This window comes from Nyctibius grandis, chromosome 7 (assembly GCF_013368605.1).
Source record: "Nyctibius grandis isolate bNycGra1 chromosome 7, bNycGra1.pri, whole genome shotgun sequence".
NCBI lineage: Eukaryota > Metazoa > Chordata > Aves > Nyctibiiformes > Nyctibiidae > Nyctibius > Nyctibius grandis.
The window spans coordinates 1,183,742-1,198,867 of NC_090664.1; the positions used below are offsets into that span (position 1 = coordinate 1,183,742).

Consider the following 15,126-nt stretch of genomic DNA (forward strand, 5'->3'; position numbering starts at 1 on the left):
AAGCCTCATAGTACCAAAATAATCACAGTCAATATGTAGCACATACTCAGGAAAAGCAAATGGAAAAGAAAACTTAAGTAGCCAAAAGGTTACCAGAAAACCTAATTTTTAAAGGTTACAACAGAGTTTTCATATGGTCAAAGAACTTAATTTTTAAAACATTTACAATTATATAAACAACAGTTCATAAAAGGTTTCTGTTCTTATCATAATTGTTTTAGTCAAACCTAACCCACTGCGTTAGTCACAACACAGTAAACCTCTACAAAGCTCATACTACATGTTTCTTTGCAACCTGATAAAACATTAAGACTGAAGAGATCCTGTGACATGAGGCAACCCCCCTCCCGCAATTAACAGTTTATACGAGTCCTGTATTATTATTCAGTTACATAAATATCTAAACAGCACCGTTAAAGCAGGGAAAAATAGTACTTTGCATTCCCATCCATCACTCACCAATTTTCTGCCAACGGAATAAACTCACAGAAGTCAAATACCAAAAATTGACACATATAGGCCATGAACATAAAAACATAGAAAATGTCTGGATTTTAAGTATTCTTAGTGCACTCCTGTACACTATAAAAATAAATATTAAAAGGGAATGAAGTTGCTTTTGCTAAATAAGTAGATGTTGTTTTCTTTAGTCCTACCTTAAAATATCACACTTAAAATCAGGAAATTGCATGGACTAGCTAAGAAATTTTCTAGCACCTTAATATCACTCAATAAGAGAACATCCTTTACCTAGGGAATAACAATTTCTGACTTTAAAGAGAGGAAGAGGAGGGACTGACTACTATTTAAAGCCATTTGACATAGCCCAGGGACACGGCATCTCCCACCTTCCATAGTCTCAACAACTACTTCACTTCTACAGATCACTTTTCTGTTAAAACTAATATTCCCAGAAAATGGTTTGTTTGCCTCTTTGCCTGGTAACAGAAAAGGTTATGTGTTTTTTGGCAGGTGACACTTCAGAAAAGGTCTCTCCAAAAGCACATTCACTAATATTTCACTAAACTTTCTCCTCCTCTACTGCATGATCACATATGCATAGCAAAACAAAGTGTGAAGTAACTGACTTCTTTTTATATTGTATACAAGTCAAAGTCGATACTGCACAAGATGGAAAAATATTGTTCCATCTCTCCCTTCCCGATCTCTTTGTAGGTATGTTTAACAACTCTGTTTACCAAGTAACTGTTTCTGTAGGGACTAACCAAAAAAATGACAGAACTCAACCCACTGTTTCCCAACTCAGGAGAAAGTCTTTTACTATGCTAACAAGATACATAATAGTCACATGCAGACGCCTTCAAAGAACTTCTCATGCTTTCGTAAGGCTTGACTCTCCTCCGCAAAAGCAACGGCAGAGCTCTACAAAATCCCCATTTCAGACAGTACTGCCTACAGACTCAAAACTGACATATCTGACAGAGCACACGTATTTTGATAAGCTGTTTTGTTGTTGCTTACCTTCTCAGACCAAGCTGTGATTATAAATTTCTTAGAAATCTCTCTCTCAAGTGTTAATGCCTTCCACTGAATACTGCATGTTCTTAACCTTACCCACAGAACACAATCCTTTGACCAAGCACAGACAAGTTCAACTACTGCATTCCTAATGGCAAGAACACTATAAAACAATTCTAAGGGGCTATAACCTCACTGCATTTAATATCTTTAAGTGTTCAGCAGATAACTAAAATCCAGAGCCTCATCAACTGGCTTTTTCTTAAATGACTGTAATTTACATTACCCTACCTTTGGACTCAGCCCACTGAATCCAGCTGGGCCTCCCTCAGCTGAGACCCAGAAGAGAAAAGCATCTTTAGGACAGGGAGAACAATCCACACAAAACACTTATCTACATTATTTGTTAGTTTTCGTTCATAACCTTGACTTATTCTTATCCTTCAAGCACTCTGGTTAGACAGACTCACAAAGAGACCCGCAAGCCCAGGTTCCAATTCAGGAAGCTGGTGAGAATCTACTGAACATAACAAATAGACTTGATACAGAAGTAAATTACAGCAGCTGAAGCACCTCTGAGTTTTATGGTGGACTTGTGGGTGGGATTTTTTTTGTGGGGTGTTTTTTTTAAAACTTAAATTCAATGAGGCTGAGGATGGATGCAACGGAAACAAACCCCTCACTTCCTGCAGGCTACTAAGAGAAATGACATCTTCATAAGATAAATTTAAGGATTTCTAACATTTTGTGAGGCCCTAGGAGTCTTTTTTCGAAGAAAGTTTTTTTCAGTCACAAGGCTTTGAGTTCAGCATTGTGAATAGCTCAACACCAGAAACAGTCCTGTATGCAAGCAACTACCCAGTCTTCTGCAGAATCAGTTTTCTCACCCGGGAATTAATTCCTGCAGTTGCATTCTTCCCCTCTTCTGACAGAAACATTTGAAATCTTTCCATCATATCACGACGACTGTGGACTGCTCACTTGCTCTACCACCTTCATGCTCTCCCCACTAATATCTACAAAGCTGTGCATGATGGGATGACAAAACAACGGGACAACACTATACAGGAGAAGAAAGACGTCATGAGAGTGATACTGGACTGGCATTTTTGCTTTGAAACAAAGAACTGTTTAAGCAAAGCACGCTTAACTGTTTAATAAAACACACAAGCACTGGTCTAAAAATAAAAATAGCTCAACTTGTATTTGGTAGCCACTCTTTACTAGTCAAATTTAGTGTTTTCTGCTTCTGTGGGTCTTTTGATGAACATTTCAGGACAAAAATTTCCCTGTGAAAAAAAGGAATTTCAAGACTGGTACAGAAACTCAGGAGTAACACAAACGCTAAAACTTTGTTTCACTTTTTGTTCTTAAAAGTTTTTCTCAACACTATTTTCTGATACAATGCGCATCACAAGTTAAGGGTAAGTAAACTTTGAAAATGGTACCATTACACAAATGTCTTTTATCCCTCTGAATTCTCTATTTGCACGAGGTAACAATACCTTACTGAGCAACACATCTAGAGTAAGGTGATGTGGATTATAGTTTTTTTCTGAAACAAACAGAAAAATCCCCTAAAGTTATATCCACATCTCAACTAACTCAGAAGTTTCACTTCTTATCTACCAGACACTGAAGCAGAAGTAGAAGATGTAGATCATTCCAGAGTTTTAAAAAAAAAAAAAAAAAGGGAAGATAATAAGTACTGTTATCCTTTTGGTTTTGCAGTACAATAAACAATCAGCTGTAAATTAGGAAGCAACAGCAGCTTCAGCTCAGCATAGGGTAAGGGGACAGTATAAGCTCAAGTACTTATTCAGCTTTTCATATAATAGGTTGACCAGCAACTCCCACTCACATCTACTGACCTCCCTCATTCCAGCACTAGTACAGCTGCATAGTAAACCACAACAGGGAGTGGCTAAATTAAGAATAAAATAAACTGGCCAAAAAGAATGGTTTCAATGAGGCAAGTTCCCTGGTCTGCTTCACCGCAGGGCCATATTAACACTGTGCTACCACAACGCAATGGAGGTCTTGGGATACAAATAAGTTAGTGGAGGTAGAGAAGAAAGTTACTCCAGGCAGCTTAAAGAGTACAGCTGCTGAAAACCTAAGTATAGGCTGAAGGGAGTAGAGCAACACTCAAACAAAATGAACTCAAGCAAGTACAAGTGCAAAGGCAACCTAGTGGAACGGACAGCCTATCCCACTAAACACAAGAGGGGAAAAAAAAAATCTGAAGTAGTGATACAAACAAAAAGCAAATGCACTCCCATGAGCTACAAGTAAGTTATAGAAATGGGATGATGCTTCTTATGGATTACAGCAAACAATTTTTGGAATCCCTTTCAAACACAACGACACAAAACCCAACTGTTTGTGAACAGCGCTCTTTAGCACGGCACTTGCGATGGACAGAGACAGTGCTCAACGGTCAAATCCTGTTCCCAGGCCTAGTGGACAGATGTAGCAAAGGTCGTATTTAGTTCTTTCTTTGAACACACGTTCTGCTGTTAGTCTCTGAAATCAGAATTTTTCCTGAATCTCCTGTAGCTCTCATAAGTCTGTGCAAAATCTACTTATTTATCCTTGGGTCAGCCCTTACTACTATTTGATAAAACCGACAGCTTACTTTTAAAGAGGTATCTGTTGGGGGTGGGGGAAAGGAAGTTACCGGTCTTCATGATCTGAATTACCACCTCTCAGACGGCAAGGGTGAATTTTAAGACTATGATTTTGATAAAGCCCTGTATGTAGACTGAATTTCAGTAGATCGGTAAGAAATCCTCTTTATCTTTCCAGGTATCGTAAGATTACTGCTACAGTTAATAAAACAGCCCAGAATAACATCTTTTCTCATGCACTTTTCACAATTCTGCTTCTGTAAAACATGAACCAAATGTTTGGAAAAGTAGCTGAAGATTGTAAATCTCTGAAAATTCCCTTCATGTTTTAAATTAGTGAGTCATCTAAAGCAATCTGATATACTGCATACACACACCTTGACATATTAACAGAATACAGGAAGCACTGGCAGTCTTGAATTCTATCAATGTTCTAAATGTTTTTATTTCCATGTTTGAAAGACTGATCTTTGGATTTTTATCGAAAAACTTGAATAAAAACCTCCCATAAGACAAGCAAAGAACCATTCTTTGGTCTCAAGTATCCGGATAAAGCACAAAGGTGTTCTTTCATCAGGTGACTAGGAGTCACTTAGTATAGATGCCTTCAGGGACCCTGCTTAAGTTAGGAAAGCATTTGAGAGTAACAAAGAAGCAGCACTTGTTCCAGTCAAAAACACTTTGATCAACATTAGAAAAGGTGGTTTGTCGTAAACGAGGCAGATTTACTTTTAGATAGTTACACTGGTAAATCCTCTAGGATGGATATAATTAGACTAATTTAAATAAAGTGACGTTAGTGCAATAACTTGTACCAAATTCTACTCTCAGCATAAATTGTACCAATCAACGCGTAATTATTCTGGTGTAACTGTTAGCGTCACTTACTGGCTTTGCTATACAAGTTAAGAAACAGATCACGCTCCTAACTGCCACAGCTCTGCCAGTAAAACTCAGGGGAAGACCAAACCATGAAAAGCTGTAGTGATCTCAGTTTAGACAAAAATTTTAATGAGCAGAATTCCAGCTGACTTGTGTCTGTCTTCTGAGAAAAACACAACTCCATGTGGAAATAAGCACACGCCTTGCCTACCAGAGAAACCTCACAAATAAACCTGAGGAAACCATTGGGAAATCACCTTATTGGGTTGCTCAACACATCTGTCCGATGGTAGTTATTACCTGCACAGAGGAGGAGGGAGAGAAACAGCAGAAGGAACATGTACCGCTCTCTTAAGCCCCTGCAGTTCATGATTTATTAACTGAAGCTAAAATGCTTTTGACTTAAGCTGAACTGCCTTTGACAAAGACACTGGGCAGACAATCAGGATCAGTAAACCTATTCAGTTGTTCCAACACAAGTCACCGGAGTTTTTGAAATAAGTTTCAGAAATAAAATAAATTTTTAAATCATCAGATAACAACACTAAACCCAAACAATCCTTTTTTTTTTGGCAGAACCTTAACTGACAAAGCCTTGACATTACTTTAAACAAGCTTGAAAGACAATTCCAGTTATAACCAAGTGACTTAGCAGAGTAGAAAAACCATTGCTAGAAAGCTCACTTTAAGAGAACTGACAGATGAGTTCTGTCATGTGCAGCCCCCGTGACTGACATGCATTCTGAACTGACTTGTCCACCTCAGCTCCTCCAAGGCCAAAAGTCATTGTCCATGAAGCACCAAGAAAGGCTTTCAAGCTGAAACAGCTGCACAAACTGAACAAAATGGCAAAATACTTTCAAATACCTTCATAACGGCTTCTATTCCTTACCTTACCTGCCTACATTAGAAAGCCAGTGGATAGGGTTAGAGAACTTCTCTGAAGATCCCACCTGTATCACGCCTGCTTCATTAAAACATTCCTCCTACGTGCCAGGGACACTGCACACGAACAGAAGTTTCCACCCAGCAAGTGAGCGTGCTGTCTCTGAGGACTGAGATGCCAAGCAGATCTCTCCATACAATTAAACACGTGCTTACAAGGAAGAAGGCGGTGCAAGGTGTTCAACCACTAGGCTAGCACATCTCTGTCCTTGAGGTGTGCCACTTAGTAAGGAGCAAATACAGGACTCGTACCAAGAGGAAGCACAAAATAATTCTTACGTGGACTGAAGAGACTGAACGTCACTGCACCAGCATGCATACCTTAAAATCTGGAGATGCTCTTGAGCATTAAAACTCCTTTGGAATTGTGTACTGAATATTACATTCTCTACAAAATTTAGTCAGTAGTATTTGAAGCTGATTCCTAACCCTGAATGCACAGTTTCGACAACTTTAGCCTCAATTCCTATGTAGCAGTTTCACAGGTATAAAAGATGAATAATACCACCTCTTATTTTCACAGGCACGCTATCAAATTCACTTCACAAGCATTTGTGAAGCACGCAGAAAATATGACAACTATACAACAAAGACATTAATAGCGTTTTACTCAGTGTGAGGTTTGGACAGCATACTTAGGTAAGACCAAACCCTGGGTGTGGAAAAAAACAAGCAGTTCCATAAGCAGCAAGAATACAGATACCTGATTTTTTTTAGGCTTATCTCACCATGGATTAATGTCTGTTTCTACTCAACTGGAAGCTCATACAGTCATCTTTCAGCTCATGCACAATGCTCATGCTCACACAGCAATCTTTCAAAGCACTCATGTATTTCCTTTCTCTGTTGGCACTCATTTTTCACAAATACTTAAAATAACGCACATTTGAGACCCTGGCTCATTCAGCCAGTTCCAACAGGTGAGCTTTAAAGTTATGCTAATTTTATAAGCATTAGTCTTATTTTCAGTTTTTAATATAGCTTTCTAATAACCTAATATTTACATTTCACTGTGATTTGTTCCTAGTTTTACACCTGAATAGGGAAAATTGCACTAATTATTTTACATTACAGAAATTACCAAGAGCAACCAGGAACACAAACAGTTCATTTGTATCATCCATAATTTGTGTGGCAAAACAGACTGGTCTGGGATACTGTGAATTTCTGGAGTTGTGGTGTAACAGTTTCAGAACTGACAATAGTATTTTCATTACTGTTGTCAGTTCTCTTCAACTGTGCATTCTTTTCTGAAAAAATTTAAACAGACACTGTATTAAGAACAATCAGAACTAACATTGCCTGTCACTGCAATCTACACAACTACAGTTTTTACATGTTTTAGACAACACATTTTTATCTTTTACTTCTACAAGTTCACTAGTGAAAGAAGGTCAAACTGATTTGATTTTAAAGTATTGTTTTTCACTCATATTTTTAAGAACATTTATTTGTTGCAAGTAATATTTTCACCTTTGGTGAAAATTCTCTACTCAAATTATAAAAATAATTTGCATCTTATGCTTCTACATTCCCTGCTTCTCAAATAGAGATGCTACTTTGCAAAGCAGCAATGCAGGGATGTTTTGGAATGGTTGTCTTTGCTTACTCCGTAACACAGCCACCGTCCCTAAGGACTCAAAGTGGTAGGGTCAGCTGATTGCAGTCCAGCTTCCTCCTCCCTCCTTCCTCTTTTTCCTTCTGGATTCACCCATAAGAAGATATAAACAAACTGCTTCCCCTTCTTACTGCTTGAAAAAAATCAGTATTCAATGTTAGCAAACTAAACAAGGGGTAGGTGGTCTTCCTTATTCTTATCGCTGCCTGGTACCACCACGATTGCTAGTAGGACTTTTGGGACTACAACACAGGGTAGAGATGTCAAAAGAAGGTTACATAGTGTGGTCAGCTCGTATCTCCAGATCTCTTAATTTCTGCTCCACTGTTAGTCTCTTCCTATTTTATCCATTTGTCATCTGCTTTCTAGGCTATGAGCCTTTTGAGAGAAGACTATCAGATACACTATCATGCTTACACGAACATAATAATCCTGCAATCCAATTGAAGCTTCTAGAAATTAGTGCAAAATAAACTGTAGTAGTATGAACTATCTGGCACCTGTCCTTGGGTGGCGCATAGAAAACATGGAGACTAATAAACAGTAATTATGAACACGTATAAATTCTCTGAAGGTATATGTATAGGTGTGTGTACATATATAAATTTATAATTTATCATGTTTATTTATTCTCATTCAGATTCCTCATTAAGGTTGATTTTCCAAACCACTTGCTGAGGCTAGCTGCAAAGGAAAGTACCTGTTAAGAGGAATGGAAACCCCAGTGACTGGACAAGCATTTATAATGGCCAAGGAGGACAGATCACTGATCACGTGCAAGGAAACCCTCTCCTGAAGTGCTGTTCAGGGGAGTAAACAACAACAACAACAACCACCAACAACTCTCAGAGAACCTGGAAAGTTGGAAGTCCTCCTCCTTATGTGAATTCTGGGTTAGGTTAAAATAGCAGCAGTTCATGACTGCAGGATTGCAACCCAACAACCCAAGGGTAAGGAACTCTCAGGAAGGAAGTTAATTGCCATTCACTGTGGGGACGAGGAAGCAAAAAGGCATTCTGTAAGAAATCCTCTGATTCAGACTGATAGCCAAGGCTGACCTCAAAGGCTGCTCAGAAAGACAAAAAGGCTGATTTCAGATGGGATCTTGCAGAAAAATCCTTGAATTTCACAACCACCTGGAAACCAAAAAGGAAAGCAAGTGCCACCGAATGTCAGGGATGCTTTGCTGACCAAGGTTATCTCAGAGCAGTTTGTGTCATACAAAGGGCCAATACAAAACAATGACAAAAAAAATCCTAGTTTATTTTACGTGACAAATACAGACACTTTGGAAATCACTTAGTGAGGGCTAAATAAATGAGGAAAGACTCCTGAACTTATTTTGTGCAGAACTCAAAAGCTAAAAAAACCCCTTGGGCATTGATCACTATGAAGCTTTTTTTGGTGCAAGCAAACACAGAACTGTCTTCATGAGTCTGAAGACAATCGATACAGCAAGCATGAGTTTACCCTGTTTCAAGTCCATTCACTAACAATTTGTATTTACAGTTCCACAATTATTGAAGCCTTTTTAACAAAAATGTTTCTTAACTACACTATGCAGTTTTAATGAGGTTAACTTCCCCTGGCTAAGATTTGAGAAGACAAATATCCATTTTTTAGTACATTTGTTTTACGCAGAGCCTTTCCATTTAAACTGTTCCCTGCTAAAGCCTCTAAACACTTCAAAATGTCTTCTGCTAGGAAACTGAGCCAAAAGCAGCAAATCAGTATCATTTAATACTTCTCAGCAAAGAGCTGTATTGCTGTTATTGAGAAGGAAAAAAAGAAAGCACTATGATGCTGACAGAACACACCATAGACATACACAAACTAAACTTAGATTTCCTAAAGTTGGGAGCAGCTTCCTACAGTTAAGAGTGTGTTCCTGCAGTTAAAAAACACGTGGTGTTATTATAGTTCTCACAGCCTTCTTTTGCCAAAACTGTTCACCTCGTTCACCCAAGTTTTCCAGTTACTTGAGTTCTACCTAAAAGAAGATATTTTTAATGTTTTTTGAGTAATCACCAAACTTGAGGCGGCTTTTTTTTAAGAATTAAGACCATCCTAAAACTAAAGGTTATTTCAAATAATGCCAGCATCAACCCTCAGATTGGCACAGCTGCAGTCTTCACTGAGGATCAGATCCTTTGAACAGTTTAAGAAAAGGTGGCAGCATCACAATTTTTATGTTAGAAAAAAATGCTTTTTGCACACACACGTATTTTTTTTACCAGAAAAAAAATACAACTCTATGTCCTTGGGGTTTCACTTCATAGCCTTCACACTTGGCATCAACATTCCTACTCCAAAATACCTTTTTAAACAGCAGTTACAATAATGAACATTTGAATTTATAACATTCCCATTGCTGTTCTGTCACTGGATGATTCATCCTAAAGCAACACAGGTTGTTCCAAAAAGTGTAACAACGTTATCAGTGTTAAACAGTAAGCAAGGTGTGACAATGCTAGCAGGCCAATACACTAGAGATGAAAAAAAGCCAACAAACCATAGGTAAAAATCCATGATGCAGTATCTTCTCACTGAAGACAACTGCAAGAAGTAGAAAGTCCACCTTGTTTCAAATTACAACATTAAGAATGATGTTCCAGCCCTACACAGCTGCTCATAAAACGTACAACACAAAGTTAACACAAACTTTTGTCACAATTGGGTTTCATCAGCAAGCTCTCCTTCCAAACACCACATGGCTCTACTGAAGTACCACTATTCCTACATTTAATCCATTTTAGAGACTACCAACTTAAACTGGCATCTTGGGAAAAGAAGAGGCCAGTCCTCTTGTTGAGGTACATACTGAGGTTTCCTACTAACATCCAGGCTACATAAAGCTTCTGAATAGTATACAAGCAAACAATTCCCTAGAAGACTTGGAACAGGGAGCTCACATTTGCAAGAGAACCTGCCAAAGCCCTGTAAGAAATCCTGAACAGCGCAGGGACAAGAATACAGCTCATTTGGCTAACATACTCGACTGAAGTCTTCTTCCACTCTGAATTATGGTGTCCCTTACAACTGAAAAGCTGCCTGCCATACTGCCAAGAGTGAGCCCCTGAGTATCCACTTCTGGAAGGGCAGAACACACAGAGTGCACATTCTCAGTCAGAAGGCCTTAGAGCAAAGGGCTATTTCCAGAGGCTCTGCCCCTCGAGTGAAGAGCTGCAAGCAACTGTGTCAGAAGTACATCAGCTGTGCAGTTCCTGGCAAAGGACTAACTCCTGAAAGTGTATTGACCATGGAATAAGAAATATGCCAAACAAAGCACTGCCCCATTAAGTTGAAGACCCATCACTTCTCATTCATCACAAGCAAGAAGGTCAGTGTCTGAACACCTCCCAGCAGTAAAGTCAGATGAGAAAGAGACTGCTGGATTTCTTACTCTCAGGGCAGTGCCCCGCTGAGGCTGCCTGCTCTGATACTTCTCTGTCAAGCTGTCTTCTCCAGACTTAATCACACCTGTCAGCAAATGCACAAGTTCTACAAGCTCTCCCAACCCTACAGCTGACAGGAAAAGATCTTGCACAGTCATTCCCAGCACAAGGAGAGAGAATTCCAGCCCGAGTAGGACACTGCTATTTCTAATGTACATAGCTGTTTCACCTGCCTTCCTGGACAACGATTTTGCATTTCCAGTGCCACCAAAGTGCATTTCCTACATTAAATGGAAAGTGCCCAACAGAAGAAAAAAAAAAAATAAAAAAAATCTCTTTTTGCATATTGGATGGGTCCTTTCACTTGAACAGAGTATCTGGTCAATAGTAGAGTTACCCATTTCTTCAATAAGAAACATCTCCATGGAGTACATAATGAAAAGCCAAGCATATGCATCTGAGGTATAATTCATCAGATATCAGCATAAAAGAAAGCGAGCAGCATGGCTAAGAGGTTTAATTTTCTTAGTCTCAAGACAGCATAGCCTCCACTCCCTTTCGGAACCAGGAAAAAGCTGTACCTCCTTTATTGTCATCTACAGCTGACAGGAAAAGACATCTTTCTAAAGCAATATCCTAGGAAAAGGATCTCTGGAATGTAAAAGGCAGTTTAAATGAATGGAACTTGCAGTAATCTCAGCCTATGCTCAACACAATTTCTACCTGCACTAGCAATTCTGCCTGGTCATAGAAGCCTGAAGAGAAGAATCTGCAGCGAAGGGCTGCTTCAGCTGTGGGTCACTGACACGACTTTGAAGATTTTTGTGAAAAGGAAAGAAAGAACAACACAGTTAATGGAGCTGCTGCCACTTCTTCCTCCAAGGCTGAACTGCAACTTCTTAGTATGTATACATGTATATATGAAAGAGTCAGGGAAAACTAGGGCAAGAAGGACCAAAAGGTGGCAGGACCATGAGGTGAGCTGTTATGAGCCTGAAATATGTGTAGCCAGTGCTTATGAGGGAAAGGTGAGAAATGACCTTCCCACTGGTTACAGGCTTGGAATGCAGTGGTGAGCAGAAGGATTTCGGACTGCAGGATATGGCAGACCCTTAATAAATCAGCAAGAGCAGACAACTTCCAGAACCATAGATTTGCTCCACGAAGATGGCAATTTTGAGTCTGGAGAAAAATACCAGGTGTCCTTTAGGCACCTGCAAAGCAGACCCTACAGAAAGTGGATGAGCAAGAGGATCATGGTTTGTTTGTAGCCATAAAGATCCATGAAGTCTCAGAATAAGCAGAACAGGTTGCCCTAACTGGACTCTCCAAAGACCGTGGCTCTCTGTGGAATAAAGCTCTCTAAACCCAGCATTTCGTCCTGTAATTACAGTGTGCTTCTAGACACTTGCCCTGTTCACTTCCATTTCTCTAGTAGCCATTTCTGACTACTGTCAGATGGGACAGTGGACTATATAGATCTCTTGTCTGACCTAGTATCATTGTTCATATGAATAATGTTATGGGAAACTCCTCACTTCTGGAACAGACTATGACTTGATTAAGAAATACATTTGGCATCTACATTAATGTTCTTATTAGGCTAGGAGATGCAGGATTTGTAAATACTATGCAGAAGGGTAAGGCTCTCTTAGCGCAGACATTTAACATTTGTATCTGCTAGCAAGCTTGTCACCAGACAGAACTAGTTTAAATACCGGTAACCTCAAAAAAAAGTACAGAGATAGAGAAAAACATTGAAAGATACAAATAATGAGCAGGAGTAAAATGAAGATAAATACCAGCTGCTAAAAATTAAAACAGCAATAATAGTCTTGCTGATCAATGGTGACATATGGAAAATGCTACAAAGACTGAGGGTCAACTCAAGGAAAACTTGAAGGGAAAAAAACACCAAAGAAGAATTAAACTAGGAAGCATATAGTTGCATGTAATCAAAGAAATGTGTGCACAATCAGATTACTAGACCTGTAAAGGTTTCTCCCTGGAAGACAGCAAGATAAAGAAGTAGAGGTAGTCAAGAACAACTGAAGACTGGAAGACAAGTTTCCACCTTCCAGCCATTTGGTGAAGAATACAAGGCATAACACATTTCCTACAAAATATTAAGGCAAAAATTCTCCATGGTCAAGCACCTGAGCAGCCTGCACAACAACAGCACAGATGCAGCTACAGACAAGCATTCAAAGAACAATTTAATCAACACTATAAAGGACAAACGTTTAATCCTAAATTTTCAAAGTTCTGACTGCAGACATACTGACACAATAGAAAAAAGAGTGGGAACAGATGGCACACGTGAACATTCCTCAGTATTTTCCAGAGTTGAAAGGAGGCAGAATAAACCAAGTAATGACCAAAGTGCTCTGGTTTTGGCATTCTTAGATTTTGTCCTTATTCCAGGTATTTTTTCATTTTAATTTTTTGAAGTTTGGCAATATAGGGAAAGGAAGAAAAACGATGCAATAATTTTTGTTTTTTTATGTCCTTTACTAGTGAATTTTTAGATAAACTGAAAAATCAGTCAAGTGGTTATTCTGTTCTTATTTCCTGTCCCCTGCTCTCCTATCTTCATCTTTTACTGCAGAGCATGTAAAGTGTAAGTCTACAGGTAAAAACAATTTTACATTAAAAAACATCTATATTTAATGAAACATTATTAAAAGAAGCACATACTGAAAGAAACAGGAATCCTGAGCATTCAGTTCTGATACTATATATGTTAGTCTTGCACGCCAGAAACACCACGCTTCAGATTAAAGGAGATATTACTATTACTTATTTGTGTAATAATAATAAACACTAAGAGTTAATTTCAGGAGGTAACTTCCTTTAGGAAGTCTTTCAGGTGGTACTTTCTGATTCATACTGCTATCAATTTTGAGTTACACTATGGCAGTGTTGATCCCGCCCCTATGGGAATCTTTTCAATTTATTAGGAATTCTGAAGATCACATCAGAAAAACAATAAAAGACATTAGCTATATCTTATTAACATGAAAACACTTAAGGCAGCTTGTTTGGCATGTGTATCTTCTTTCAAATTTTATCTTTGCTTTGCAGTTCACATGAAGGAATGTTACATCAACATGAAAAAATTACTCTTACAAAAATTCCTTACTGAAAGAATCAATTATTCATAAAAAAGCCATACCTGAAGCATGGTATATTTCCACTTAGTTACTTGTTTTTCTGAATGTGTGCATGAACCACCAAAAAAGCTGTCACTTCTTAAGCAGTAAACAGTTGCTTTTATTAGATTACCCCCGCCCTAAAAAAATGCGGATGTCCATGTTCACAGATCATAATTAGTAAGCATCATCGTTATACTGCTTTGAATTCCACCATGCAAAAAAATCCTGGCAAGGGTTTTGGCCCTCGTTTTTTATCTTTCACAACCAATTTCACAATACTCTGGCAGTGAAAGGAATAATAATAAAAGTCATTCAGGTTGATGGCTAGTCCTTTCTAGCCACGTGAAACACTGCAGACCTACAGTAAAAATTTCATCCACACAGACCTACTACAGAATTTCACCATATATTTATATATACGTTAAGTGATGTGTGAATTCCATCAAAGAGGCACCCATGTAATCATTTTACCAACACAATTGCTGTCTCCAGATGTTAATTTTGTTTATAACATGAAAGGCTTGTATAAGATAAATGTACATTCACGAAAACAGACAGACATGCACACACCTTTACGTATGAATAATTACATAAAACAGGGTCCCTTGCTGTTTTCAGCTCTGCAAAAACACTGCAGTCATGAATTAAACATCACCTTCCAAAGTTCTCTGTTTTGTGCCTGCTCTAGCAAGGTTTCTGGGAACACCGGTTAGAATCTGAATAGCTTTACATTACCTCCAACCTTAGGCCCACCAGCTGATCCTGGCTTTCGTGAACTGTTTGAAGGATTTCCTGGCTTTTTAGGTGCTGGAACCTTGAAGGCTGAAGCAGCTGATGATGGCCTATTTCCATCCACTGACTCTTCATCATCAAAGCTTTTGTCTAGAAAAGGATACATTAAATAAAAATACTACTATTAGAATGGATGTATATTTATTTCCTAAGCAACTATTCTGCTTCACATTTCATAGAAATTCACAAAATATATAAATAAAACCAAATATTTATCACTTTGTCTTCTC

At 38.5% G+C, this 15,126-nt stretch overlaps 1 protein-coding gene across 15 annotated transcripts in view; it reads right to left on the reverse strand.

The window, feature by feature from the left end:
- Window positions 1-15,126, reverse strand: part of CLASP2 (cytoplasmic linker associated protein 2) — a 145,769-nt gene that overhangs the window by 72,671 nt on the left and 57,972 nt on the right. For all 15 annotated transcript variants that reach the window (XM_068404633.1, XM_068404629.1, XM_068404625.1 and 12 more), the window contains one exon: window positions 14,840-14,986. In XM_068404633.1, the coding sequence (XP_068260734.1) occupies window positions 14,840-14,986 (147 nt within the window). The remainder of the gene's footprint in view (window positions 1-14,839; window positions 14,987-15,126) is intronic.